The sequence below is a fragment of the Podarcis liolepis genome, assembly GCF_965112155.1.
Source record: "Podarcis liolepis genome assembly, chromosome: 12".
Classification (NCBI taxonomy): Eukaryota; Metazoa; Chordata; class Lepidosauria; order Squamata; family Lacertidae; genus Podarcis; species Podarcis liolepis.
In genome coordinates, this window is record NC_139563.1 from 36,677,180 (window position 1) to 36,703,050 (window position 25,871).

Genomic DNA, 25,871 nt, shown 5'->3' on the forward strand with positions numbered 1-25,871 from the left:
CAAACCGCAAACTATAAAGAGTCCGCCATCTCAGTAATGTTTTGCCTCAACTTTAAACTAACTTTGGCCCAACTTCTCAAACATCTGTTTCCCTTGATGCTTGGCATTTGCAATCCACACTCCTAATGTGTAGACGAAGCGCCTGCAAATGTGGACTTCTGTGTGCACTTTACAGCAAGGCAGAGAGTATAAACGAGAAGGTTCTGTGGGTGGTGGGACTCCACACACACACACACACACACACACTGCAGCCCTTGTACCTGCAAGTAATCAGTGTGTTGGCACAAACAGATTGGCACCTGTCCAAAATGGCTTACCATTTAAAATAGTGGAGATCAAGCAGGTGGAAACCGTAGGGCAAAAGGAGGAACAAAATGGCTCTTATTAATTTTAACTGCTCCTCTCACAAACAGTTACTCCCAAAGATTTATGACCAGCGATTTTTCACATGTTTAGAATCACCTGGGTCAAGCCCATATGTTTTGATTTTTAAAGTGTTTTGAGACCCTGACAGAAGACGGCATTCTACCTTGGACCTGCAAAGAACACAAGACACTGGAAGTCAAAACCCCTTTTAACTGAAATGCATTCTACAGGTTCAAAACAAAACGGCATGAATCCAATGGATCCATAAAGAAACAAGACGTATATAAAATGTAGTTCAAAACGTTATGGTTGACTCCTGACCGCTGGGTGTCATTCACACATGGCAACACAAAGCAAAGCACAAAAAGGTCTGCTTCACTATAAACTGAAAGCAAAATTATTCACCCCCGTGTGTTTTGTGTCTCCACATCATACCCTATACTCAGATTTGCAGCAATTTAGAAATGTTTGCTCACCAAGTAGTTCAACAGATTTACATTACGAACTATAAGCTTCATGCTAAAATATAGCTAATGAATGACAAGGGTAAATAGTTTTCATCAATAAATGACCAAGCGTGCGCACACGTACACACAAAAGCCTGCAATAAAAAGTTGCCCTACTTTAAGAACAATTTGTCACACACAATATTCTGTGCCTTAAGCATAATATTAGCAGAATGAAGCAGAAACTAATCATGTCATGTGACATCTCCCATGCATATCTATCAGGAGGGAAGGATCTTGATTTAAGAGTCATTCATGAAAACTAAATATCTCTAATTGTGACAAATGTGACTTGGCAACATAGATAGCATCAGAATGAGCCACTGTACCCCCTACTTTGTGAATAATTTGTGGGTTTAGAACACTGAATTTTGTTTCCTGTTCTTTGGGTAGATTCATTTCTGAATTCAGGGGAGAGAGGGGGAGAGAGAAACCCAAAGCAAGTTGTTTCAGTGTGACTTACTACAGTAAAGGAAACACAATGCAGTTTTTTGGAATGGTTCCACAGGAAAGGTCTGGTTCCCAGATGTTTCTCTCCTAGCTGCTTTAGCCATTTTAAGTAACTAATGTTTATGCATTCCCTGCATAGACAGCACAGGGACAAGAGATTCAACCAGAGAGATCATTTGCCATACTTTCATTCAGTGTCGATATAATTAGACACTGCTGCCATTTTCTGCCTGCTTGAAATTGGCATCACCACGTCCTGCAAATTAGCTTGTCCCCCCGCCCCCCGCTGTACTAAAAGAGTTTATAAACTAGCTAAAGGTTGACTCATACAACAGAAGCAAAAAGAAAGAATACGTAATAGACAGCAAAAGAGCTGTTGGCCAGCACTCGACAATAATTGTCTAAATTCTTCTGCAACCCAGTCTTGTGATCCCCATCTGAACCCACATACTAAGAACATATGCTTGCACTATACCATCCCAGTATATCCACAGAAAAGGGGAATCTTTTCTTTCTCTTACAGCACAAGTTCAGATATCTGCCAAGTGGTTGCTGCTACTTTAAAACATGCAACTCTTTGTGGTGGAGCAAAAATTGCACTGCTGTGTTATTAGGTAGCGGCTATTCCCCTTCAGACTATTTCCAGCACTTGAAAAGCCATTAGCTTAATCTAACCCTTTTTGTGTTTACTATCCCCTAGAAAGGCACTTAGCAGTTTCCTTCCCAGCGGATCCCTTAAGCTGCCTCCCCTCCACAGACATACAAAAGGAAAAAACCTGAAGCAGAGAGCTTCTAAAATATCAGGTGTACATTCTCATTCCTCCATGCATGCATACTGAAAGACATGGCAAGTGGTGATGCCGCTATCCGCAGAGAGCTCAACGACAGAAGTGGACTGTGGTGGTTTTAAGGCTTCGGGTATGGCAGTGTTGAGTATGCGAATCTAGATGGGCCCATGGTCTGATTCAGTACAGGGTGGCATCTTATCCTAATCATTTATTAATTTTATGCACCACCCTTCTGCCCCTTGGACCCCAGGGCTTAGTATTATGGCTTCATGACCACTCTGTGGTGCTAGCTTTTTCAGCGGTAGCTTTGTTCAAGCTGCTCTTTCATGTGCCTCCTGTCACTCATATTTGTACCTTCTGTCCTCCAGTGTTTTGTTTAGGTAAGGTGCTAACTGTACCCATGCAATAGATCCCTGATGTGGGTTTTCTCATTGGTTTAAAGCAAGAGTGGGGAAACTTTTTGGTTCCATGGGCCACATCATGAGCAGGATTGGCCTCACAGGCCAAATCTGACAGGTCAGCAGGGTTGCTCACCTGCCAAAATCCCCTCTGCAGCTTTGCAAAGGAAGTCTGGTTCAAAGAGCATTTTGCTCGGTTTCTCCTTTAAATGGGTGAGAAGCAGCATTGGTGCACCCCACCCACTTAAAGGAAAATAGATTAAATTCTGAGCCTAGGCCACGCAGTCCTGTTCCCTGCTTGGAACAGGGTGGCACATACTATACAAGATTTAACCCTGCCTTCCTCTTATTCCATGACAGCTAAGCTTACTCAGGAGTATTCAGTGAGGTAGAATGTCAAAGGCTTTTCAGAAATCTAAGCGCATGCCAACTGAATTGCCTCTATCTATGTGCTTGCTGGCACTCTCAAAGAATTCTAAAAAGTTTGTGAGACATGACTTGTCCTTGCAAAAGCCATGCTGGTTCTGTTTGGGCAAGACTTGTTCTTCTACATGCTTGGTAATTTTGTCTTTCAACAATGCTTTCCACCAGTTTCAACAAAAATATATTGCTTGTTCTTTGTTTTAATTTTTTAAAAGTCGTGATATTCTGGAGCACTAATGTTCAAGTTTAAGATTGTTTTGTTGCATTGCTTCTTAATCACAAGACAGCTTTGCTTGCATATGGAAAAATATTCTATTTTGGGCACATAGTGTGCCAAAGCTATTCATGAATAAACAAAGTGTTGTTAATGTGTAACATGAAGCCAGCTGTCAAAAATGTAGTCAACAGTGAAAAGGCTTCAATATAAGGAAAATTACTTTTGTCTCTCTAGAATGACAAGATTCTCCAACTTGGGATTCTCCCCCCTCAATAAAACAGCCAACTTCTGTCACACAGCATTCACATCATATTGGTTTTACAAATCTATAGTGTCAAAAATGTTTTCGCATTGGTCCATTCGAAGCAGTAAAAAGGATGACTGATCAGAACGAGTAATAAGCAATCTTATTTTAATGGGAAGCAAATGTGTGGGAATATGATGCTTGATCGTTTCTCTTTTTTTACGGTTCTTTCAAAAGTTGAACTGCTTGCTTATGAAGAAACCTCTCTTTTTCTTGTGCAAGGGGATCACTTTCAAAAATTACAGGAAATAAGTATTACCAAAATGCTTTAAAATGATAAAAAGCTAAATGGTGTTAATTTGAACATTAAAATGCTCGTCTGCAGAGAAAAGCTGCTTATGCAGGGTTCTTCCCCCTAACCATTCAGAGGTCATGCAGAATGGCTATGAGTAGCTCACCTTGTTGCTCCTCCCCATAGTGGCATTGCTCTAGTTTCTAGTTGCTCTAGGAACAACACTGCTTTGGGGAAGGGCTGCTGCAACATCCTCCCACATGGCCTGGGGGATTTTCAGGTTAACTGAGCAGCACATGGCAGCTCCCGTGCATCAGTAAAAATGCAAATAGGGAGACCAGAATCCTGAAAAAGTTTCACACAACAACTGTGTTTGCAGTGTTAAGTAGCTAGATTCCGTTCTAAAAGAGAAAAGCTTAAAGCTATCCTGCCATGTTTTGGGGGCAGAAATAAGGAATTGTGTTGGGAAAGCAATGTGCTTCTTGTTCTGGATATTAATAATTGGGGTGGGGTGGGGGATAACAAGCCACTATTACTCAGCCTAACCCACCTCACAGGGGATACGGGTGGCACTGTGGTCTAAACCACTGAGCCTCTTGGGCGTGTCGATCAGAAGGTTGGCGGTTTGAATCCCAGTGACCGAGTGAGCTCCCGTTGCTCGGTCCCAGCTCCTGCCAACCTAGCAGTTTGAAAGCACTCTAGTGCAAGTAGATAAATAGGTACCGCTCTGGCGGGAAGGTAAATGGCATTTCCGTGCGCTGCTCTGGTTTCAGTGTTCCGTTGAGCCAGAAGCGGCTTAGTCATGCTGGCCACATGACCCGGGAAAACTGTCTGCGGACAAGCATTGGTTCCCTCGGCCTGTATAGCGAGATGAGCACCACAACCCCAAAGTCGTCTGCGACTGGACTTACCTGTCAGGGGTCCTTTACCTTTACCTTTTTAACCCACCTCCCAGTGTTATTGTAAGGGTGAACTGGAATGGAGGGGGCGTAAGCAACCATGAGCTCCTTGGACAGTAGCCAGGATATGAATGTAATAAGAAATAGATCGGCAATGGATAGCTCAGTTGGTTAGAGCATGGTGTTGATAACGTCAACAAGGTCACAGGTTCGATCCCCGTAAGGGACAGCTGCCTATCCCTGCATTGCATGGGATTGGACCAGGGGGCGTGGGGGGGGGGAGTTGGGTGAGATGATCCTCAGGGTCCTTTCTAACTTGTATGATTCTATTATTCTAAGATACGTCACAAAGGTTTTTTGGATACTACAAAAAGCACAAGAAATGTGGTTTATTGTATCGCAAGTTAGGAAAAGCTACTTTTTTTCAGGGGGTAGGATGATTATGCCATTGCATCACTTGGCAGCAAGATGCTTTGGAGCCAAACACGCTTATGGACTGAAGCTGCAAATGTCACAGGTTTTATTACATTTGTGACTGATACCAAAGTCCAATTATTGCTGACATTTGGGGTTTGGGGCTGAAATCTTGCAAAGGTCAGCGTGAACAGTGAAGTAATACTCCCTTGGAACATTTCTTAAAAGGAAAGCTGAACGGGACTCCCCCAGGCATAGAGCAGCTTATGATGGCTACTCTGTGTATTACTTAGCAAAACCCAGGACAAAAGCGATAGGATCTAATCTGCAACAAATGGGGCAATTATTGTATTATCTGAACAAGCAGTTTAAATTATACATGTTGGGAGAAGGGCAAATCTTGGGACGATCGCCGCAAGTAGAAAATCAAATCTGAGTCTGTGCTGTGTTTTACAGTTTAATTGTAATGCTTTTTATTCAATCTTTAAACAGAACATTGAGTGCTTTAGGTGGAAGAGATGCTTTTAAGTACACCTAGGGGGCTTTAACATGCCTGGTGTAATGTTCTCCCTTTAAAAGACAGACACCTCACCCCACCCAAAACTCCCGTCTCAATATGCAACATCACAATTTGTTTCTAAAAGTTCTATCCCAAAACAGGTTTGCTGTGTGAACGTGGGGTGGGGCTGCTGCTCAAAAAGGGAAGGAATCCATTTGGCATGGCTAACGCTCCCTGGGATGCATTGAGTAAGTTGCACAGTTCTTTGAACCCAGGCCAAAACAAGCTACGTTGGGTCAAGACTGGAGTCTGTGCTTCAATATTCAATTTCTTTGCAAGCCTTTTAACCCAGCGTAATTTAATTCCACCCAAGAGAACGTCCTTTTAACTTTCCTTAACAAAACTTAAGAACATCAGAAGAGACTTCTGGATCAGGCCAGTGGTCCATCTAGTCCAGCCTCACCGTGGCCAAACAGATGCTTAAGAGAAGCCTGCAAAGCAAGACCTGAGCACAACAGCACTCTGCCCACCTGCAATTCCCAGCAACTGGAATATGGCCTCTGACAGTGGAGGTATGACATGGCCGTTGTGGCTCTCAGCTGCCGATAACCTTAATCCTCCTTGGGCTTGTTGAATCTTCTTCTGAAGACATTCAAGTTAGTGGCCATCACTGTCTCCTGTGGGAGCGAGTTCTATCATTTAACTATGAGCTGCATGAAATAGCACATTGTTTCACTCTGCCCCAAATCTACCAATATTCAGCTGCATTGGATGCCCACGAGTTCTAATACTATATGAGAGATGGAGAAGCACTTTTCTCTATCCACTTTCTCTATGCTGTGTATAATTTTGTAAATGTCTATCATGTCACCTCTTACTTGCCTTTTCTCTAAACTAAAAAAATACCCAAATCCTGCAGCCTTTCCTCCTAAGGGAGCAGCTCCAACTCGTTGCTTGTTTTACCCTAAACCAGCCTTTCTCAACCTGTTGTTGAACTACAACTCCCATCACCCCTAGATAGCAAGGCCAGAGCTCAGGGATGATGGGAGTTGTAGTCCAACAACATCTGGGGACCCACAGGTTGAGAACTGCTGCCCTAACTGGAACTGGGCACATTTTGTACTTTCTGAGATGTTAAGCAGAGGGAACTCAGCTGACTGAAGTATACCAACTCTGTGGAGGAAGCAAATACCTGACCACAAAGCAAAACCTGGAAGGGAATGAAATTATACCTCCTAATTCTCTAAAAACTGAGAAAAGGCTCAGAGCAGCCCAAATGCAGTCTGCTTGCAAATTACTGGTGTTATTCCAAGAGAGCTCAAGGGAACTCTGGAATGCGACTTTGGCTGAGAAGCAGAGGCAGCCTAGAATCCTGGTGCTGTTGAGAATAATATTAGTCAACTGCAATAAATTTACACTGTTACCAGAAAATAAATTAGTCATCTTCCCCCTTGTAAAAACCAGTTTATGGCGCAAGGTGTCAATAGATTAGTCTCCTCTATCCAATAAACAGCTCCTTACTTAGCAAGAGAATTGCAACACAGTCCTATGCAAGTCTATTCAGAAGTCCCATTGAGTTTTGTGGGATTAACTCCCAGGTAAGTGTGTACAGGGACGCAGGTGGCGCTGTGGGTTAAACCACAGAGCCTAGGACTTGCCGATCAGAAGGTCAGCAGTTCAAATCCCCACGACAGGGTGAGCTCCCGTTGCTCAGTCCCAGCTCCTGCCAACCTAGCAGTTCGAAAGCACCTCAAAGTACAAGTAGATAAATAGGTACCACTCCGGCGGGAAGGTAAACGGCATTTCCGTGCGCTGCTCTGGTTCGCCAGAAGCGACTTAGTCATGCTGGCCACACCCTAATTTCCACGAAGCAAATTCCTCCCAATCAGAGGAGTTCAGCCATTACTGGAGGCGCTAACCCGGAAGTCCGGGGAACATTTTTCAGTCAGAGATCTGCAACTCTGGGTTCTCTTTAGTGCTGAGTACCCATGTTTTAAAAAATGAATTGAAAGATTCCCCCACCTCCTTGTTTTGGGAGGAGGCTGTCTTTGAAATCTATATTCCATTCTCAGCCAAGCTTGGTGCAGATGTACAACTTAGCTGTGATGAAGGTGACAGGGAGAGTGTCATTTTGTAAAAAAAAATAATGATGGCCCTTTTTACCTTTTACTTGGGTTAAGTGGGCCAATACTCATTACTTTACTTTAAAGAGCTAGCAAAGTTCAAAAGTAATGTGCACAGGACAACAGAATGGTCAATTATAGTAGAAGGGTGAGACTAAAGGGACCAAGTCATAATTAAATTAATGTCAATATGGATGCTAGGATCAAACATTAGGAAGAACTTCCTGGTGGTCCAAGCTGTTTGACAGTGGAACAGTCTGCCTTAGAAGGCGCTGTACCCTTGGTTAGAAGTTTTTAAGGCAGATGGCTACCTATCAAGAGTGCTGCAGTAGTGAGTTTCCTGCACTGGCAAGGATTTGATTGGACTAGATGACCTTTCGAGGTCATTCTATGATTCTGCAGGAAAATGAGGCAGATGCAAAACACCTGCCACCACAAATAAATCACAAGAACTGCAGTAGTGATTGGACAACTGAGGAAAGACAGGGCAAATGCCCCTGTGAGGAATGGGTACTAATAGTAATGGAAAATCATATCCAAAAAACATGGAGTAAATTGCACCTGATGTTTGACAGCACCAGCCCAAATTGCTTACATTTGGGTAAATTTTATTCAGTCTTGAAGCCTGTTGAATGTAATGTAGTATATGTAAAATACTGTGTATTTTTCCACATCCACTTCCATAATTGATCAGGGATTTACTTTAATAAATCTGCCTCCCATTATACTTGGCATTTATTTATTTTTTCACTGTTTCTGAATTAGAGCTAGTTTCGTAAATTGGACCTAATACTCCTCCTGTTAGACCAACAGCTGGCATTAACTTTTCAAACTTTGCGCAGTCTCTTAAGTGATCCATATCATGTCAATAAATAGTTTAATATCTGTCTTACTCGGCAATACTGGAGGGAAAGGATCAGTGCTCAACCCATATCCTACTGGATAAAAAGGTAAAGGGACCCCTGACCATTTGACCAGTTGTGACTGACTCTGGGGTTACGGCGCTCATCTCGCTTTATTGGCCGAGGGAGCCGGCGTACAGCTTCAATAGCATGACTTAATTATGCCTTCTTTTGATATTTTTCAAAGTTCAACCATTCCAAAACAGTCCCAAAACTTCATATTACCCAACAGCTCTTTCCTTTCAAACTGTGCATTATTCCATTGTGATTAGTGGTGAGAATTCTGGGCTCTGCCTATCTTGAAACTTTCCCTAAAATAATCTTAATAATTGATACATTCCAACCATCGGGTAGATTTCAAATTTGCAACATACCCTGTTTTGATGATGATGATTAGAATTTATATTCTGTCCTATACCCGGGGGTCTGTTTGAGATTTGTTACTGTGTTTCTCATTAACCAAGTTTTAAAATGAGCTAACATAGCAGCACACCGCTTGATACGGAGAACACCTGCTGATAAAAAGTCTAAAAGTCTACAATAGTTTTCAGTCTGTGTCTTTCCTTATGCACTGAACTTATTACAGCTATATTTTCTAGAGAACCAAAATATCTGAAACACATCAGATGGAAGTAATTTTTAATTTACCAACTTACCTTCTGATAGCATTATTTTATTCTAGAGCAGGCATGGCCAAACTTGGCCCGCCAGCTGTTGTTGGACTACAATTCCCATCATCCCTGACCACTGGTCCTGTTAGCTAGGGGTGATGGGAGTTGTAGTCCCAAAACATCTGGAGGACCAAGGTTGTCCAAGTCTGTTCTAGAGCTATACCCCACACTCCCCATTACATTTACAGTAATAAGTGTTGCAGTTCTCTATATTCAATATCTCTTTAAACCGCAGCAAGGAGGACACCTCATTTCCATGTATTTACATCCCTACAGACCCTGTCCTGCCACTTTCTTCTTACTGGAGTGAAGTTCAGCACTAGGTGCCAAAAGGAAGGTTTGAATGAGATTTACATCTGGGCGTCAAGAAGCAGAAAAACTTTTCCGTAACTGAAAAATCTAGAGAAGAAATTCATGCTGGATGCAATTAGAAAAAAAGTCAAGCCAAACCCCCCAAGTACCTTTGTTGACAGTTCCTCTCCACAACCCCAGAAATCAAACCAACACACACACACATCTTGTGCTTATATGCAGGGATTATGAGATCATAGTATGAGAGAACATACTGATAAAAACAGAGAGTGTGAAGAAAAATGGTTAATGCAAGTGACACAGCGAATAAAGTGGGGAGGAATGAGTGACTGCATTGGTGAGACAAAGCTGTAAGGCACGTCAACGTTTTAATTAAAAAATTATGTAGCAGAGATGATGCTAATGAGCCAATAATCTCAAGAGACCATTTCTACAATTCCTGTCTAGTTTCAATGCCCTTATTAGCCCAAAGTGAATAGTTATTTTTTTAAACCTAGTAAAAAACAACCCCACCACACTTCTTTAAATACCACAAGCGTCTGGCATTAATCATGGAAGACCATGTGGAACTGAGGCTGACACACTATGACTCACCTAAGACCAGACAGTTGAGCTTGGTTCAGGTCTGCCATAGCCAAGAACTATCTGCTGGAATTAATTCTTTCCACCAACCCCTTCTGTCCCTTCAGAGCTGTACACAGCATCTCCACTACGCAACCCAGGCTCTCCCCATCCCAATACCTGGAAGTTCTTCATAAATATCATCGAATGCCTCTGTGCTTGGTTGCTGAGAAGGAACACCACTTTCCTCAATGTCATCATATTCTTCTTCATCTTCCTCAAGAATATCTTCAGATCCCATGTCTGTTCAGAAGAATGCAAAAGCTATTCAACAGGTACCCACCCAGTGAACACTGCCATAAGGAATGCGAAAGAAAAGCAAAATAATTCTGACGCTTCCATTTTAAATCCAAGCAAATTCAATGCCCCAGTTCTAGCTTATTAAGAGATGCCTCTGAAATACAGGTGTGACTGTTTTCATTTAGCTAGCACCAGCTGAATAAAAACAGGCACATCTGTATTTCAGTGGAATTTAACTAAGTAGCATGTCCTCAGCTTATTACTATGTATATTTCTTTGGAAGCAAGTCTAGCCGAGTCTAGAAGAACTTATACCCAAGTGCGCAAAGGATTCCTTATTCACACTCACACAGAAAGCTGAAATCAGGAAACGTGTTACACAAAATGGCCACAATGAAATGCCAAGATCAATAAACAGAAAATCTATTAGAAAGAGATAAGGATTGGAATTCCAACATGCACTGTAAAACAAAGGCTCTTTTCAACAACTGGCTTACCTCGTATTGCGTGTCTCAACGTCCGCACCCATTCCACAGCTTCCTTGGAAGTAGCAGCTGTAAACTGTTCAAAAAGTTGATTTTACTAGTAGGAATCATGAGCATAAAAATACAGCCAGCACGGTATCAGGAATGAAAAGAAAGTAACATTCTTGTCACTTCTTCAAGGCACCATTAGCAATTCTTTACATGTCTTCTGGTACTTTTCTTGCAAGGATGCTTCTTATAATGTACAGTTAATTTTGACAAATTTACGTAATTGAAGCAGAGGATGATGGATTTGGAACTCTGATCAGCAGCTGGCAGCTGTGCAGAAAAAAAAGCTGCTTCTCTTCATCAATGTCAAAAGCAGGACTGATGAACAAAATTCGCCCTTGACAATTAGAAGACACCCATGAATTTCTTTAGACTGCTGGGTACAGTTTTCTTAAAAATGTTCTTGTCAGATTCCAACACAGTACCTGACAACTTAATTAACTGGCTTTCAACTGCAATCTCAGATATTTAAAACTTATTAAACTTACATTCCACACTGATGCCTAGCTGATAGATCTTGAATCACATAGCTGATATGTGCCTTTAACTTAGATTTCCTTCCCTGTCCTCTAAGCAATACAAGATATGTTTAACATTTGGGGTTTAGATATTTTATATATACACACACACACACACACACACATTATTATTCATCCAAGAGCAGACCTATTAGATAATAGATATTTAAATATAAGCTGTGAAATAGAACAGCAGATAAAAATGGTATATTGGTTGTTCTTATCCAAAAAGATAGTATAATGTTTAATCTATTCATATACATATATACATGAATGAATGTACAAGGTAAGCAAATCAAGAGTTACTTTTTCTTGAACATGTCAGGAGTTGTTTTATTGAAACGTTAATGTCTTCATAACTGGAACAGTAACAGTTTTTATCAATTTAATTTCAAGATGACATAAGAAGTCCAACCTGATAAATGCGTTTATCAGGAGCAGCGATTTCAAAACAGCAATCTTTCTTTCCATCCTTCCGAAGGGTATTATTCATTCTGACGGTGTAGCCATCTATAGCAAATTCACCTTTCTGTTGTTTGTCTGTCGTAGATAAAAAGCAAAGATAGAACTTCATTTGCAACGCTGAACGTGAATGGCACGGCAGGTTATCATTTATTCAGATTTTGTTTTCCATTTCATGAATATTCGAGAGAATAGGTTAGACGTTATTAGCCGAATGGTTTAGGTGATGCTATGAGTGATTAAAAAAAAGAAAAGCCTCTCCTTTAAAGAGAAGGTACAAACAAAGCACATTTTTATGAAAGCTGCCTACAGAATCCCCCAGGATAATGCTTACAGATGGTCACATTTAGTGAGAAGTACATGCAATGATTTCTGTACCCAGGGAGAACCAAGAACTGGAACATGGAACTTGCAAGACAAGTGCATCATAAATCAGTGTCTCTTTCTGGTTCAGTAGCCACTGGAAAAATCTGTCCAGTGAAGAAGAACTTACTGATCTCCTTGGTACATCTGCCCCACTATTGCATCTCAAAAAAGAAGAAGTGAACTTCAGAGGCTGTTAACAACATCTGTAAAAGGGGGTTCTTCACCTACTGACCAATGTGAAGGAATCTAAAGGAGCCTACAAAATGCTCAGCTTATTCTGACTTCTTCTGAAACACCCCAAAAGCCAAGTAGCAGCATACACAACCATTTCAAGATAAAGGTACCCTCAGGACAAACAGAAAATTGCTTTGGAGACCTCTTTGCATAGCCTTCTTAACATATTAAGCTATGGTCTGGGGAAAAGGGTGAACACTAAACAGGGTTGAAATATACTGACCACCCTGCTATTTCGATAAAAGCAAAGCAAGCTAGGAAACTTCCGAGAAAGCTCTCACAAATTTGAATATCTATCAGTATAATGTTCAGGGCCTACACGTGCAAAGTACACTGGGAAGAAACAAAGAAGCATCGTGCACATTATTCTAAGCCAAACCATGGCTTAGCACAAACACGCAAGCTGCTAACGAGAGTGAAGCCACATTGCACTCCTATGAGGTAAACCAGGCCATGGTTTAGCACATTGTCCAAACCCACCTAAGCTTGCGGTTTGTCCTGCTCTAGACAAACCATGAGCTCTGGCCAACATTTGTTCTATGGCTTACCACTTGTGGCTTTTCAAACCAAACCATCGCTGAGCTCAGAGCAGCCCTGCAGCAGCAGGACCAAGGGAGGAGCAATGCAACAGGGATCTCTCTGGGAACCTCTGCATTTGCACTAAGTCATGGATTGGCTTAGCGCTACAATACTAACCAGGTCAATGAGTGAACCAGTACGTTTCCGAGCACAATTAAAAGTGTTGGTGCTGACCTTTAAAGCCCTAAACGGCCTCAGCCCAGTATACCTGAAGGAGCCTCTCCTTCCCCATCGTTCAGCCCAGACACTGAGGTCCAGCACCAAGGGCCTTCTGGCGGTTCCCTCACTGCGAGAAGTGAGGTTACAGGGACCCAGGCAGAGGGCCTTCTCGGTAGTGGCACCCGCCCTGTGGAATGCCCTCCCATCAGATGTCAAAGAAATAAACAACTATACAACATTTAGAAGACATCTGAAGGCAGCCCTGTTTAGGGAAGTTTTTAATGACTGATGTTTTAATGTATTTTTAATCTTTTGTTGGAAGCCACCCAGAGTGGCTGGGGAAACCCAGCCAGATGGGCGGGGTAGAAAATAATAATAATAATAATAATAATAATAATAATAATAATAACCAATATACATAAGCTAACTGTCCTGCATTTTGCAACAACACCATGCAAACCATTCCTGGGTCTAAATAATCAAATCAAAACATTTTAACATGCATCAGGAAATAAATAATCTCCATTAAACTTGTGGCATGCCCATGTTGTACTAGCTCCAATTGACTAGAGGAATAGTTAGAACTGTTCTTTTGCTGTAATTCACCAGCAAGTTTCCATGAGACCTAATGCCTGGTGCCAAATCCTCAATATCCCCCTTTTCTTTAAAATCAGCACATTTCTAGACCTCTTATGAGGGTTCTGATCATACCTTTGAAAATGTGCAAAGTCTTACAAAGCTCCCAATTGCCACTCATGCATGCATATTCTGCAAATGCTCACGTATCTATTTCAGAATAAAACCGCAAAATGGTCAATGATATAGGCGAAAGAGTGCCTATATTCTTGACTTGAATAATTTGCGTTGAGCATAGAATCCAAAGTCTGTTAGTGGAGATTATTATCAGCCTAAGGCGTAACTGAACTAGTAAAGTGTACAGATTGAAGAAGTAGCAAATGTGGCACCGCAGGTCTGTATCAGAGGGAGGATTACAGATTATATCTCAGACTAAGGTAGCCGGGAAAGAATTTTGCTGCTTAGGAGGTGAACGGATATACAGGACAGCTCTTCACAACAGAGGAAGGCCGAAGAGTTGACCATACCATTTCTAGAAATGATAACCTGGGGTGCCATTAATATAACGTGAGAAAGTAAACCAGGGCCTGCTATATATATATCTCCTCTTGCAAGAACTAAGAATCATTTAGCAAAATAGGCAGCAATTTTTTAAAAAGTTGTCAATAGGTTTTTTTTCGCACAATCAAAACCATGTTGTGTGTAGCCAAGGGGTGTCACTAGGGTAAACTGCATAGCTAAATTCCAAGTAAACTAAACACAAAGAGGGTTAGACAAAGTGACAGGGTCACCAGTGGCTACCAGACTGGGTGGCTAAGGAATACAAACATGCTCAGAGTCACCCCAAATACCTACAAGTACAAGAAGCTGGAAGGAATGAGGGAAGTTGCCCTGTGACTTCTCTTACATTTCCTCAGATGTAAATGGTGCTGCCTACTACCAGAAACAGCTGTTTTGTCCTTAAGGTAAGAGCATCTACTGGCAAGCATCCGATAGAGCTAAGCTTGATTTACTGGCAACGGTATTCACATACAAAGCATGCTCAGCCTTCTTACAGAAGTTCATTGATGGGTAAAAAGGTAAAGGACCCCTGGATGGTTAAGTCCAGTCAAAGGTGACAATGGGGTTGTTGCGCTGATCTCGCTTTTAGGCTGAGGGAGCTGATGTTTGTCCACAGACAGCTTTCCGGTATTGTAGCCAGCATGACTAAACCGCTTCTGGCGCAACAGAACACCAAAATGGAACCAGAGCGCACGGAAACACTGTTTACCTTCCCACCACAATGGTACCTATTTATCTACTTGCACTGGTATGCTTTCGAACTGCTAGGTTGGCAGGAGCTGGGACAGAGCAGCGGGAGTTCACCCCATTGCAGGGATTCAAACCGCCGACCTTCTGATCGGCAAGCCCAAGAGGCTCAGTGGTTTAGACCACAGCGCCACCCACGTCCCTAAAGTTCATTGATAATACATTGGACATGAAGCAAAACTCAAAGCAATTATTATCTACAAAACCTTCATGGCATGCCTGGAAAACGTTCAGGAAAGGGCTCTTTTCCTTTCCAATGGATATAATTTAATTATATTTTGCAGAGGGCTGATACAGCAAGAGTTTGCATGCAAATATGCTTTCTCTCCTCTGTGTGTGTGTCTTTGCTCAAAATTGCTGTTTCTTCACTCACACATAGATGGAGGTGAGATCCGTCACAGGGCTGGGTGCTATATCATCCAAAACCAGTTTGAAGTCCATATAGTGATATCGGTTTCATAATTTTTGACCTGGCAATATGTCACAAATCATGATGTGTGTGCATGCGCTATCCAAAAATCACAATGCAGAAAAAACCACAAAATTAGCAGGTGCCTCTCCATAGCTCCATTCTTATTGCAGACACTGAGATATATCAGTTTATCACGATGTTTAGCTGTTGATATATTGAGATGTTGAAAACCAGATATTGCCCAGCCCTAGCTGTCACCTTCCAAACCCTGGAAGCCTCTCCCTTTCAAGAAATTCGAGAGACACCTTGAACTACAGTGGTACCTTGGGTTACATATGCTTCAGGTTACATACGCTTCAGGTTACAGACTCCGCTAACCCAGAAATAGTGCTTCAGGTTAAGAACTTTGCTTCAGGATAAGAACAGAAATCGTGCTCTGGCGGCGCAGCAGCAGCAGGAGGCCCCATTAGCTAAAGTGGTGCTTCAGCTTAAGAACAGTTTCAGGTTAAGAACGGACCTCTGGAACGAATTAAGTACTTAACCCGAGGTACCACTGTATTTCCTAACTATTAGCTCCGTTGACAAAACATCTACTAGTCAATCTGGACCATTAACAACAAAACGTATGGCCAGCCAGCAGCTATAACAATAATTACTTGTAAACAACAGAATTAAATGGTGCTGCTAACATTCTTGCAATGGCCTTTGAAAACAAATTTTGCAATCATACTGCCTTCCTAATAAGACTCACAGTGGAATCCTAGTAAAGATTCATCTTCAAGCTGCAAGTAGTTCCAATTCAGCCGAGAATCATTAGAAATTCAAAAAGCAGTTAACCATTTTCTGTAATAAAAAGTTCAGTAGATCTGGGTTCTTTTCTACCTCAAGGGAAACTCCGATGCTATAATTATGAATCAAATTTATTTTTCTGCCTCTGAATGTAGCCCTAAACATTTTTTAACAGGCAGTACTGTAAGGGCATTCTCCGAAACACCTGCTGTAGATAGAAGGGAAATGGACCTGTGCTGAAACAAGGGAATGTCTTTCACTTTTCACGGTAGCATCAGTCACTAGTTTGAGCCTTCTTAATTGCTTTTCTTTAGTCTTACTTGAACTCTGCTTATGTCACAAGGCAACCTCAATGAGGAGGACAGATCTACAGGTCATGCCTAAATAATATGAGTTCTCTGCCATGTATGATTGTTAAAAAACAGATTTCCTTAACTTCACAATCTAAACTGTCTGCTCAGACAGTGCTTCTGCAATTAGTGCTACTGCAGTTGTTAAAAAACATCCTTGAGCTAAAGGATGTTTGCCAAGTGCCAGATTTGGTATTTCCTGAACAAGACTTCTGCACAAGAGACACAAAGAGTGTTAGCATAGCAAACATCTCAGAAAAGGAACAGCTGGCCTTTAATATTAATTAATTTGATGTTTACACTGCACACACACAGATGCACGCACACACATTTCTGGAGGTGTCCCCTTCATCAAGTCTATGTCTAAATACACAACTGAACTCCTAGAAGACAACCCTCCTTTCCCATGTATGTTTAGTTTGCTGCGTATATCAGTCCACCGTGGGTATATAACTACAGTAAGCCTCTCGCACAGCTATAAGCAAACATGCCCATTCTCAGAATTTTGTAGCAATTTAGAAGCAGAATGTATTGGTGTGCATACTAATGTCAGCTTTCGGGGTGGCCTTAATTTTGCAGCACACCTCATGGCATATCTATGAAGAGTCTCTCTCTCCCTCAAACTTTTGTATAGTGTGTCTTGGTGTACAAGTAACTTCTTGGGTTTCAAGCAAAAACCATTTGGAGGCACACTCCCCAATAATTTCAACAACATGTGTACCAAGTACAGTAGTGCCTCGGGTTAAGTACTTAATTAGTTCCAGAGGTCCGTTCTTAACCTGAAACTGTTCTTAAGCTGAAGCACCACTTTAGCTAATGGGGCCTCCTGCTGCTGCCGCGCTGCCGGAGCACAATTTCTGTTCTCATCCTGAAGCAAAGTTCTTAACCCGAGGTACTATTTCTGGGTTAGCGGAGTCTGTAACCTGAAGCGTATGTAACCTGAAGCGTATGTAACCCGAGGTACCACTGTATGCTCAACGCAGTGGGGTGGCAGTTCCTGGGCACGCTGGCTATTTTGCACATGTGAAAACCACAGATAAAGCCAGCAAGAAAATGCTGGCAACAGGCTACAATGGAGGCAGGTGGCTCCTGGCTGCCATTATTAGTTATTAAGAAAGGAAATAGTGAGATGCAGGAGGAATTGCAAGAGACTGAAGTACTTGGAAGAGAACCAGGGAGCACTAGATGGCACAATGGGCACTGCTCACTTTTGTGGAAGTTGCCAATGTGCACGTGCCAACTCATAAATAAGAACTGCCTCCAGTTTTTTAACTACTGCAACCAACCATCTTTCATCCGACTTCTCTGAAATTCAGAAAACATCTGCCCCTCACCCAAGAGATCTTCTCTACCAAATTTCACAATTATAGGACAAACCACTTTTGGAAGGGGTTATATAATAAACAGCAATTTTAACATGGAATGAAATACATCCTAAGTATAGAGGTGTTCCCACAATGCAAACTGTTCTGCCTTGCAAATTCAAGATTGTCATTAATTCCATCTGGAACTAAATTGAGACAAGAAGATGGTAAACAGGTACGAAACTTCAAAACCACTTACGGAGGGGAGGAGAGAAGAAGAAACAACAAAGGAAACTAAGTGGGGATAATGCTAAGGCATCTTGAAAACTGATCAAAGTTTTTTTGGGGGGGAAGGACCTATCTGAAATTCCAAAGGAAAGAACAGAAGAGATAAGACAACATATAGCAGATACAGTACATTCACGCCATCTGGAAACAGAGAGACCATTATACAAAGGCCATGAATGTTGCACGGGAATCCGGAATGCCTCAAAACAACAGGGCGACCCTAGAGGTCTGCAAACAGTCAACCGCATTGCACTGGTTTCTAAGATAAACCACAAATTTTTACAATACCTTTCTCACTTCCATAATAGTAGAAGACTGTTGGAGTCAGAGCACACCACCGCTTTTGCCACTCAAAGCCAAGAAAGCTGTGGTCTGCAATTAACACAATCTATATTAGATGGGCATTCTACACAAAATTCAGTAACACACTTCATAAATGTTTCCATTACAGATTTTCTTTTTTAAGGATGGAACTGACTTCTCAATTAAAAAGCAGAAATATAATGTTGGAACAAAAAACTTTAAGCAGTGTAAATAAACAGTAATATAGGCTTTATTATTTCTACTGTATTTTTTGTTAGTCAAAATAAGGGTATATAGGCAAGTATATGTGCTAGTATGATTTTTGTGTTTGTGGGGGCGGGGGAGAGGAGAGAGAGAGAGAGAGAGAGAGAGAGAGAGATTTTCCTAGGACTTTCCCCCTTTCCTTGAAGTATCAGTAGGTGGTTGAAGAATGGCAAAACTTTAGACAAGGAAAGACTAGCTATTTTTCAACTTCCAGCATACTGAGTTAACAGTTCCAAGTACATCCCACCAAACTTTTCTTGATCCTTAAACACTGGCCCAGCTCAGTCTTGCTTTACAACAATCTTGCATGATGGAGGGACTACAATGCATCCCCTTCAGAAGTCTAAAATTTGAAGAGGCAGGTTACACAAATTTGCACATCTTCATATCATTTCCAACTTAAATTTTACTTCTGCAGCTTGTAAGGTCTTAAAATCCATAGGACTCTTTTCTCAAAAGAATTGCATCCAGCAGTTCAATCTACAGAATTATGCTTGATCCTCTCTGCACTTCAAGGCGTTTAGAAATACCTGCTGAATTTGGGAGTTAGTCTAGCTACAACAGGGAATGTAATTCTTACAATATATAATTGTGTTTCTTCAGGTAGGCCCCGCCCTGCATAACTGACATGGCACACACACACACCATTTGAATGGCAATGCCCATCCTTGGCCCCTAGGAGTTGGCTTCTATGGGGAAGAGCATAGGAATCTCTTAAAAGGTAAAGGTAAAGGGACCCCTGACCATTAGGTCCAGTTGTGACCGACTCTGGGGTTGCGGGGCTCATCTCGCTTTACTGGCCGAGGGAGCCGGCATACAGCTTCCGGGTCATGTGGCCAGCATGACTAAGCCGCTTCTGGCGAACCAGAGCAGTGCAAGGAAACGCCATTTACCTTCCCGCCGGAGCGGTACCTATTTATCTACTTGCACTTTGACGTGCTTTCGAACTGCTAGGTTGGCAGGAGCAAGGACCGAGCAACGGGAGCTCACCCCATTGCTGGGATTTAAACCGCTGACCTTCTGATCGGCAAGTCCTAGGCTCTGTGGTTTAACACACAGCGCCACCCGCGTCCAGGAATCTCTTAGGACTGGCTAAAATTCTCACTGTGACCTGGCATCCCGCCCCCGCCCTCACTGTAAGACTTCACAGCCCATGCTAGTTCTTGAAAGTCATGAGCTGTGGGAAAAGGGAGAAGGAAAGAGAGGTTTTTAAACATTGTAACAGGATTGCAATGATCCAAAACAGCACATTCAGTCCCATGTTGACTGCAGTGCCCCACGTCTTCATGCTGTTCATCAAATTCCACCCATTTTTAAAGGTCTCTTTATAGCAACCTCAAAAATAGCCACACACTTTTCAGGACTCTCCAAAGAAAGCCACTCATCTCGTGGTTTTAGTCTTCTGAATACTTCTTGCTATTCCACTAGCTAAGAGTTCTTCCCACCTGTGCTACTAGTGACAGCAGTTGCAATGGGGAGCGGGAGAGAGAAGCCATAATTTAACTTTTCCAAAGCTGATTACCTTTTCTGCGTTTTTCCAGGTACCCGGATTTTAAAACACACTGAAGGTCTTGCGCTGCAACTGGGAGGAATTGATTCCCTGAAAAAAAGAGAAAAAGGAGGGGGTAGTATTTTTTAAAAGCATTGGCAAATCGTTATCAAACGGGGGGATATATAATCACTAGTTATTAGTGAATGTTCAGTATATTTGTAGACATGGATCAGCCCCACTTTTAAGCCAAGATGGTGGGGCTTATAAGTGTGAAATTGTTGTATTCCATTCCCTCTTCCAGGCAGCCCTCCTTCTGTGGCTTAGGAGTAATTTCCTGTGTTTTAGGAGGAGAGAGACTTGGTTAGGAGCCCTCTACTTTCCTCAAGCAGCAGTGCAATTGCAGGAGACAGCATTCATAACACCAGTTCCAAAAATAGCCTAGAACAGATACTAGTTACTACACAGATTGGTGAAGTAAAGAGTGCATCTGAGCATGCCTGTCTTTTATTACAACCAAGGTCCACAAATATAAAATTAAGCACATCCCCAAGTCTTATCAACAACTGGGGGGCATCCTATACTGATGTTTAATTTTAGAGACAGCTGGCATTTTTCTTGCTACAGAAAAAATACGTAAAACATCCTTTCATAGAGTGTTTTCACTCGGCATTATTTTAGAAAAAAAATATTTTAAAAGGAATGAAAAAAATAGCTTATGAATAGCACCAAATTAGGGAAGATTTAAGCAATCAATTAATTGACACCGAATTTTTCCCATTGTGACAGTTCTAAATAATAGTCCTTTGAAGATTTGTTACATCAGTAACGTTAATTACACCTTAAGATTTAAGATAACATACACTATGAATTATTCTTGACATCTTTTATTAGTACTTAAAATCATCTTTCCTATACCAGGCATTGATGGACACCTGCCAGTTGTCAATTTATACCACTAGGGTGCTCCAGTAGTCAGCAGAATTGAGACAGAACTCTTGAAAGCAAACATTTCCCCTCATATTTTTTTTAAAAGCTTTACCATTTTACCATTGGTTGCCTCTTTGCTACACTTCAACAAATACTGCAAATAATTAAACAGTAATTAATTTTCTCCCTTTAGTTCCCATATGCTCCTTTTTCTACATCGCAGTAGTTAAGAGAGGCATTGCATGGATTTTAAAGGATCAGATGGAAGTGGAACTGCAAAGCAGGCAATTACCCAACTGTCAGCAAATTACAATGATCACCAAGAGCTCTTGGCATCCAGATCCAGGTTGGCATTGGGCAACATGAATAATCATTTCCCAGCATGACACTCTAGGCAATCATGTCATTCACAGCATTGTCTGCATGCTTTTGGGTTACTGGAGAGAAATTTCATCATCAACATGGAAAAGACTGGGGAGTCTCTGGTTATGTCATCTGGCAAAGAGAGCAAGGACTTCTTTGCACAATCTGCTTAAATCAAACCTCATGGCTTCTTGTTTCCAAGGCATTGTAGCAGTGCTGCTATAGCAGGCTAGCCATATATTCAAGCTGGTACTGCCATAATACATTACCTTTCATATCTTCTTTCCTTAACCCCCCCCCAATGAAAAAGTGCAATATTTCCCCCCTTCTGCTATGAGGCACAAGTTGAATAACTTCCCACAGTTATGAACCATCAACACCTTTTTGCTTAATACTGCCAATAACAATAAAGTTTCATATCTGTATTGGTAATGCACTATTTATTTTGACAGGGTTTCACAAGTGGCTAAGTTTTTCCTAGTGGCTACGCACATAAGTAGTCAAATGACCAGTTGCATTTTTATTTTTTGTGCTAGCCCAAGGCCACTGCAACATCCAAAGAAGGAAGGGGGGGCAGCAGTCACTACATTTGCAGTAAAACCATGATCAAATCAACCAAAATTTATTGTTACCCAGAATAGGAAGTAATTCTCAAATAAAATGTGTGAGTTAGATCTCAGAGCCTCTTTTGCAACTGACCACTAGTCCATCCAGTTCTTTCCTCCTAATCTTCCTAGCTGCCAGGGCATAGAGAGCCACCTTATAAGTCACAGAGTCATCAGTATCACTCAGCAGCCATTTCACCCTGCAAATGAGAACGGTAAATTTCTCCTTCATCCCTACCCGTCAGGTAGCAAAAACTGTCTGGTCTGAGATTACTTTCATCAGCATATGACTCCTCCTGCTCTTTTAAAGGCTGGTCGTGGGCTCTCTCCTTGTTTAAATGAGGATCAAATGAAAGCAAAATAAGTCTTCCTTCATCAAATGTACTGTAAAGAAAGGGAAATAAGCAAGGATTGTGTTTTTCCCGTTTCCCATTTGCAGCTTTTGTGACATACAGTGGTACCTCGGGATGCGAACGGGATCCGTTCCGGAGCCCTGTTCACATCCCAAAGCAAATGTAACCCGTGTCTGCGCCTCCACGCATGTCGCATTTTGGTGTTTCTGCGCACGCGCGTGACATCATTTTGAGCACCTGCGCATGCGCACACGGCAAAACCCGGAAGTAACACGCTCTGTTACTTACGGGTTGCCGCAGAGCGCAACCCGAAAATATTCATCCCGAAGCGTATTTATCCCAAGGTATGACTGTACTACAATACTTTCTGAAGGCTCAGGGCAAGTCACAGCATAAACATACAAAATACATAATAAAAACAAGAACAGAAGAAGTCAATAACGCCGCCCCCCTCCGATGACACATTTAAAAGGACATAGAATATTAATCAGCCAAAGACCTGGTTGAAGATTTTTATTTTATTTTTTTGCCTGACGCCTAAAGATGTTTAATGAAGGGCCCAGGCGAGCCTCCCTGGGGAGAGCATTCCACACACAGAGCTATTAAAACACGTGATGTCCGACGGCTAAATCTTATAGGAGTCCATTTTCCCCTTCTTAAATATATACTCATTTGCCATGCTACTTTAAAATGGTTGATTCTGGGGCGAAAGTGCATGGCAGTGTTTTATCTGGACTGTGTAGCCCATATGCTAACTTTAGTTGAAAATAAATATGACACCTCTAAGATCAAAAGGGGGACTTGTAGCAGCTGACAATCTTAAATCTAGCATGGCTAGAGGATGAAAAAATAATATGTCTGTAAGCTCCTATAATACCCACGACAAACTCATTAATATGAACGATGTTTGCTTCACAAGGCACACTATACACAGCACAAGGGATGCCGTCTTCATTTTGAGAAGCAAATCAGTAATCAATATTTGTAGAAGCAAGCTAATCCTTTGTAAAATCACTGGTTTAGTGATTGAAGAGTTTGCTCCATCTACACAGTTAATCCCTCTTCATCTGTTTGAGCCCTCTATTTATTTCAGCCACTTACAATGGTAGCTGTGTCAGATTAATACATCTCCACATGCTAAACATGACTTGACAACTGACAAAAGCTTACTACTGTCAGGATAATCTCTGCAAACACGGGGATTTTTCTTAGCGAGCCAGAAGGCAACATCCAGAAATCAAATGTTTTCAAAGGGTCTTAACTTCAAGTGACATGGCCTGCTCCCACATCACCAGTTACAGTAACCACCTTACCACTGAATCTTTTTCTAGCCCTCGTGGACATTTCTTCTTTAAACTGGAAAGATGCGAAACTGCTTAAGTCATAGGAAGATTTTGCTGCTGCTTCTTTTTTCTTTTTTTTAACCAAAGCAAATACTTCATATTAGAGATGGGTCTCCAGGTGAACACTCATCAATCCCAACCTCTCTAGCCATTCCACTTGGAGGTAATGGGAGTTATCTGGAGGGCAACACATAGATGACTGGTTTACGGCATGTAAAAAACTTTCTAACTATGCATGTCAGGGGGTTGGACTAGATGACCCTTGGGGTGCCTTCCAACTTGGCAATTCTATGATTCTATTGAGGGACAACCTTAAAAAGAAAAGAACAACCACCAAAATTAAACTAAAGTCCTTCAAGTTTGCCATCAACAGAATTCATGCAAATGATGCCTGGAACATTTGACCTACTTCTTTTCCTTGAGAAACCTGGCATGGCAAAAGTTATTTCAAGATAATGGCACTTGTTCTAGATTAAAGATCGCCCTGTAAAACAAAACAGCATAAACTCCTGAGCTGAGGATGGACCCTAAGGAGAGAGGCTGCAAACTGCCACAAAAAGGAAGCAAACCAAGAACTCCTGCAAAATAAAAATTCATGCATCGAAAACCATGTCAGATTAAAGCAAACACATTAGGTCAGTGTTTCTCAAACTTGGGTCCCCAACTGTCAGTGGACTACAACTCCCATCATCCCTTGCTAGCAGGACCGGTGCTCAGGGATGATGGGGTAATGTAGGCCAACAACAGCTGGGGACCAAAGTTTGAGAAACACTGCTTTAAGTACTTGCAAAGCATGGGGATTGTATGTTAAGGCACCAAGGTGCAGCGAACACATTCCACAGTCTCACATACTGTATAGCGCTTGCTTACAAATGAGCTTCCATGCTTGTACACTTTCCCTTGGTCCTCCAAGGGAAGAGCCAGTGTGGTGTAGTGGTTAAGAGCGGTAGATTCGTAATCTGGGGAACCGGGTTCGCGTCTCCGCTCCTCCACGTGCAGCTGCTGGGTGACCTTGGGCTAGTCACACTTCTCTGAAGTCTCTCAGCCCCACTCACCTCACAGAGTGTTTGTTGTGGGGGAAGAAGGGAAAGGTGAATGTTAGCTGCTTTGAGACTCCTTTGGGTAGTGATAAAGTGGGATATCAAATCCAAACTCTCCAGCACTAACCTTCCTCCTCTGCAGGTGTGGAACATCTCATGTGGATGTTCACGGTTGGAAGAGTGGCCAGTCAGCACACCAACCCTCTGCTATCCTGATGTGCTTTCGTTTGGGCTACAGAGATCGGCATAGGTGAGATGAGCACACAAGACCGAGGGCAGGCAGCCATTGGAGCTGCCTACATCACGAAGTTACACACCAGCGAGTCTTAACCCTCCTCTGAAACCTAGAGTTCTTTTCCTTGGTTTTTGAAAAGAACTTCGTTGCATGACGTGGATAGGGTAGGGGCGAGTAAAAGCAAAGTTTATCATCATTACAGATCTATAAATATTGCTGTTGCGGTGTTTGGGGTTTTTTTGTGGGCTTCTTTCTCCCCCCCCTTCACATTTTTACACAATTCTCTCTCCCAATTTCTGGCCAGATTACAACCAGAAGCAGCTCACGCAGTGAGGCGAAGATGTACTCACAGCTCCTTGCAGCAGGAACACCACTGCCATTCACGACCTCATGAGACACTATGGGCTCTGCCACAATGATAGAACAGAAAAGCGGAGCAGAGCAACAAAGGAGAATGCTGAAATCCTGAGACAAATACCTGAGGTACCTCAGATTGCTAATTATCCTAACAGGGATGGCTAATCTGTGGGATGGCTAATGTTATGGCCTCCAACTCCCATCAGCCTCAGCCAGAACAGTCAGTCAGACCTGTATTCCAACAACATCTGGGAGGGCCACAGATTGGCCACCTCACCCCTGTTCTAGAAGATTCTCTTGTTTCACCCAAAATATCCCACCATTTCCACAAATGACCTCAACTCTAA

The 25,871-nt window shown here is 42.1% G+C and overlaps 1 protein-coding gene across 1 annotated transcript in view; it reads right to left on the reverse strand.

Annotated features, from left to right (window-relative positions):
• SKAP2 (src kinase associated phosphoprotein 2) overlaps positions 1-25,871 on the reverse strand; it is a 109,285-nt gene that overhangs the window by 38,566 nt on the left and 44,848 nt on the right. Inside the window, exons 5-9 of the mRNA XM_083468498.1 lie at positions 20,332-20,409; positions 18,531-18,614; positions 11,831-11,955; positions 10,862-10,925; positions 10,246-10,368 (exon numbers count right to left, since the gene is read on the reverse strand). Coding sequence (XP_083324624.1) covers positions 10,246-10,368; positions 10,862-10,925; positions 11,831-11,955; positions 18,531-18,614; positions 20,332-20,409 — 474 coding nt within the window. The remainder of the gene's footprint in view (positions 1-10,245; positions 10,369-10,861; positions 10,926-11,830; positions 11,956-18,530; positions 18,615-20,331; positions 20,410-25,871) is intronic.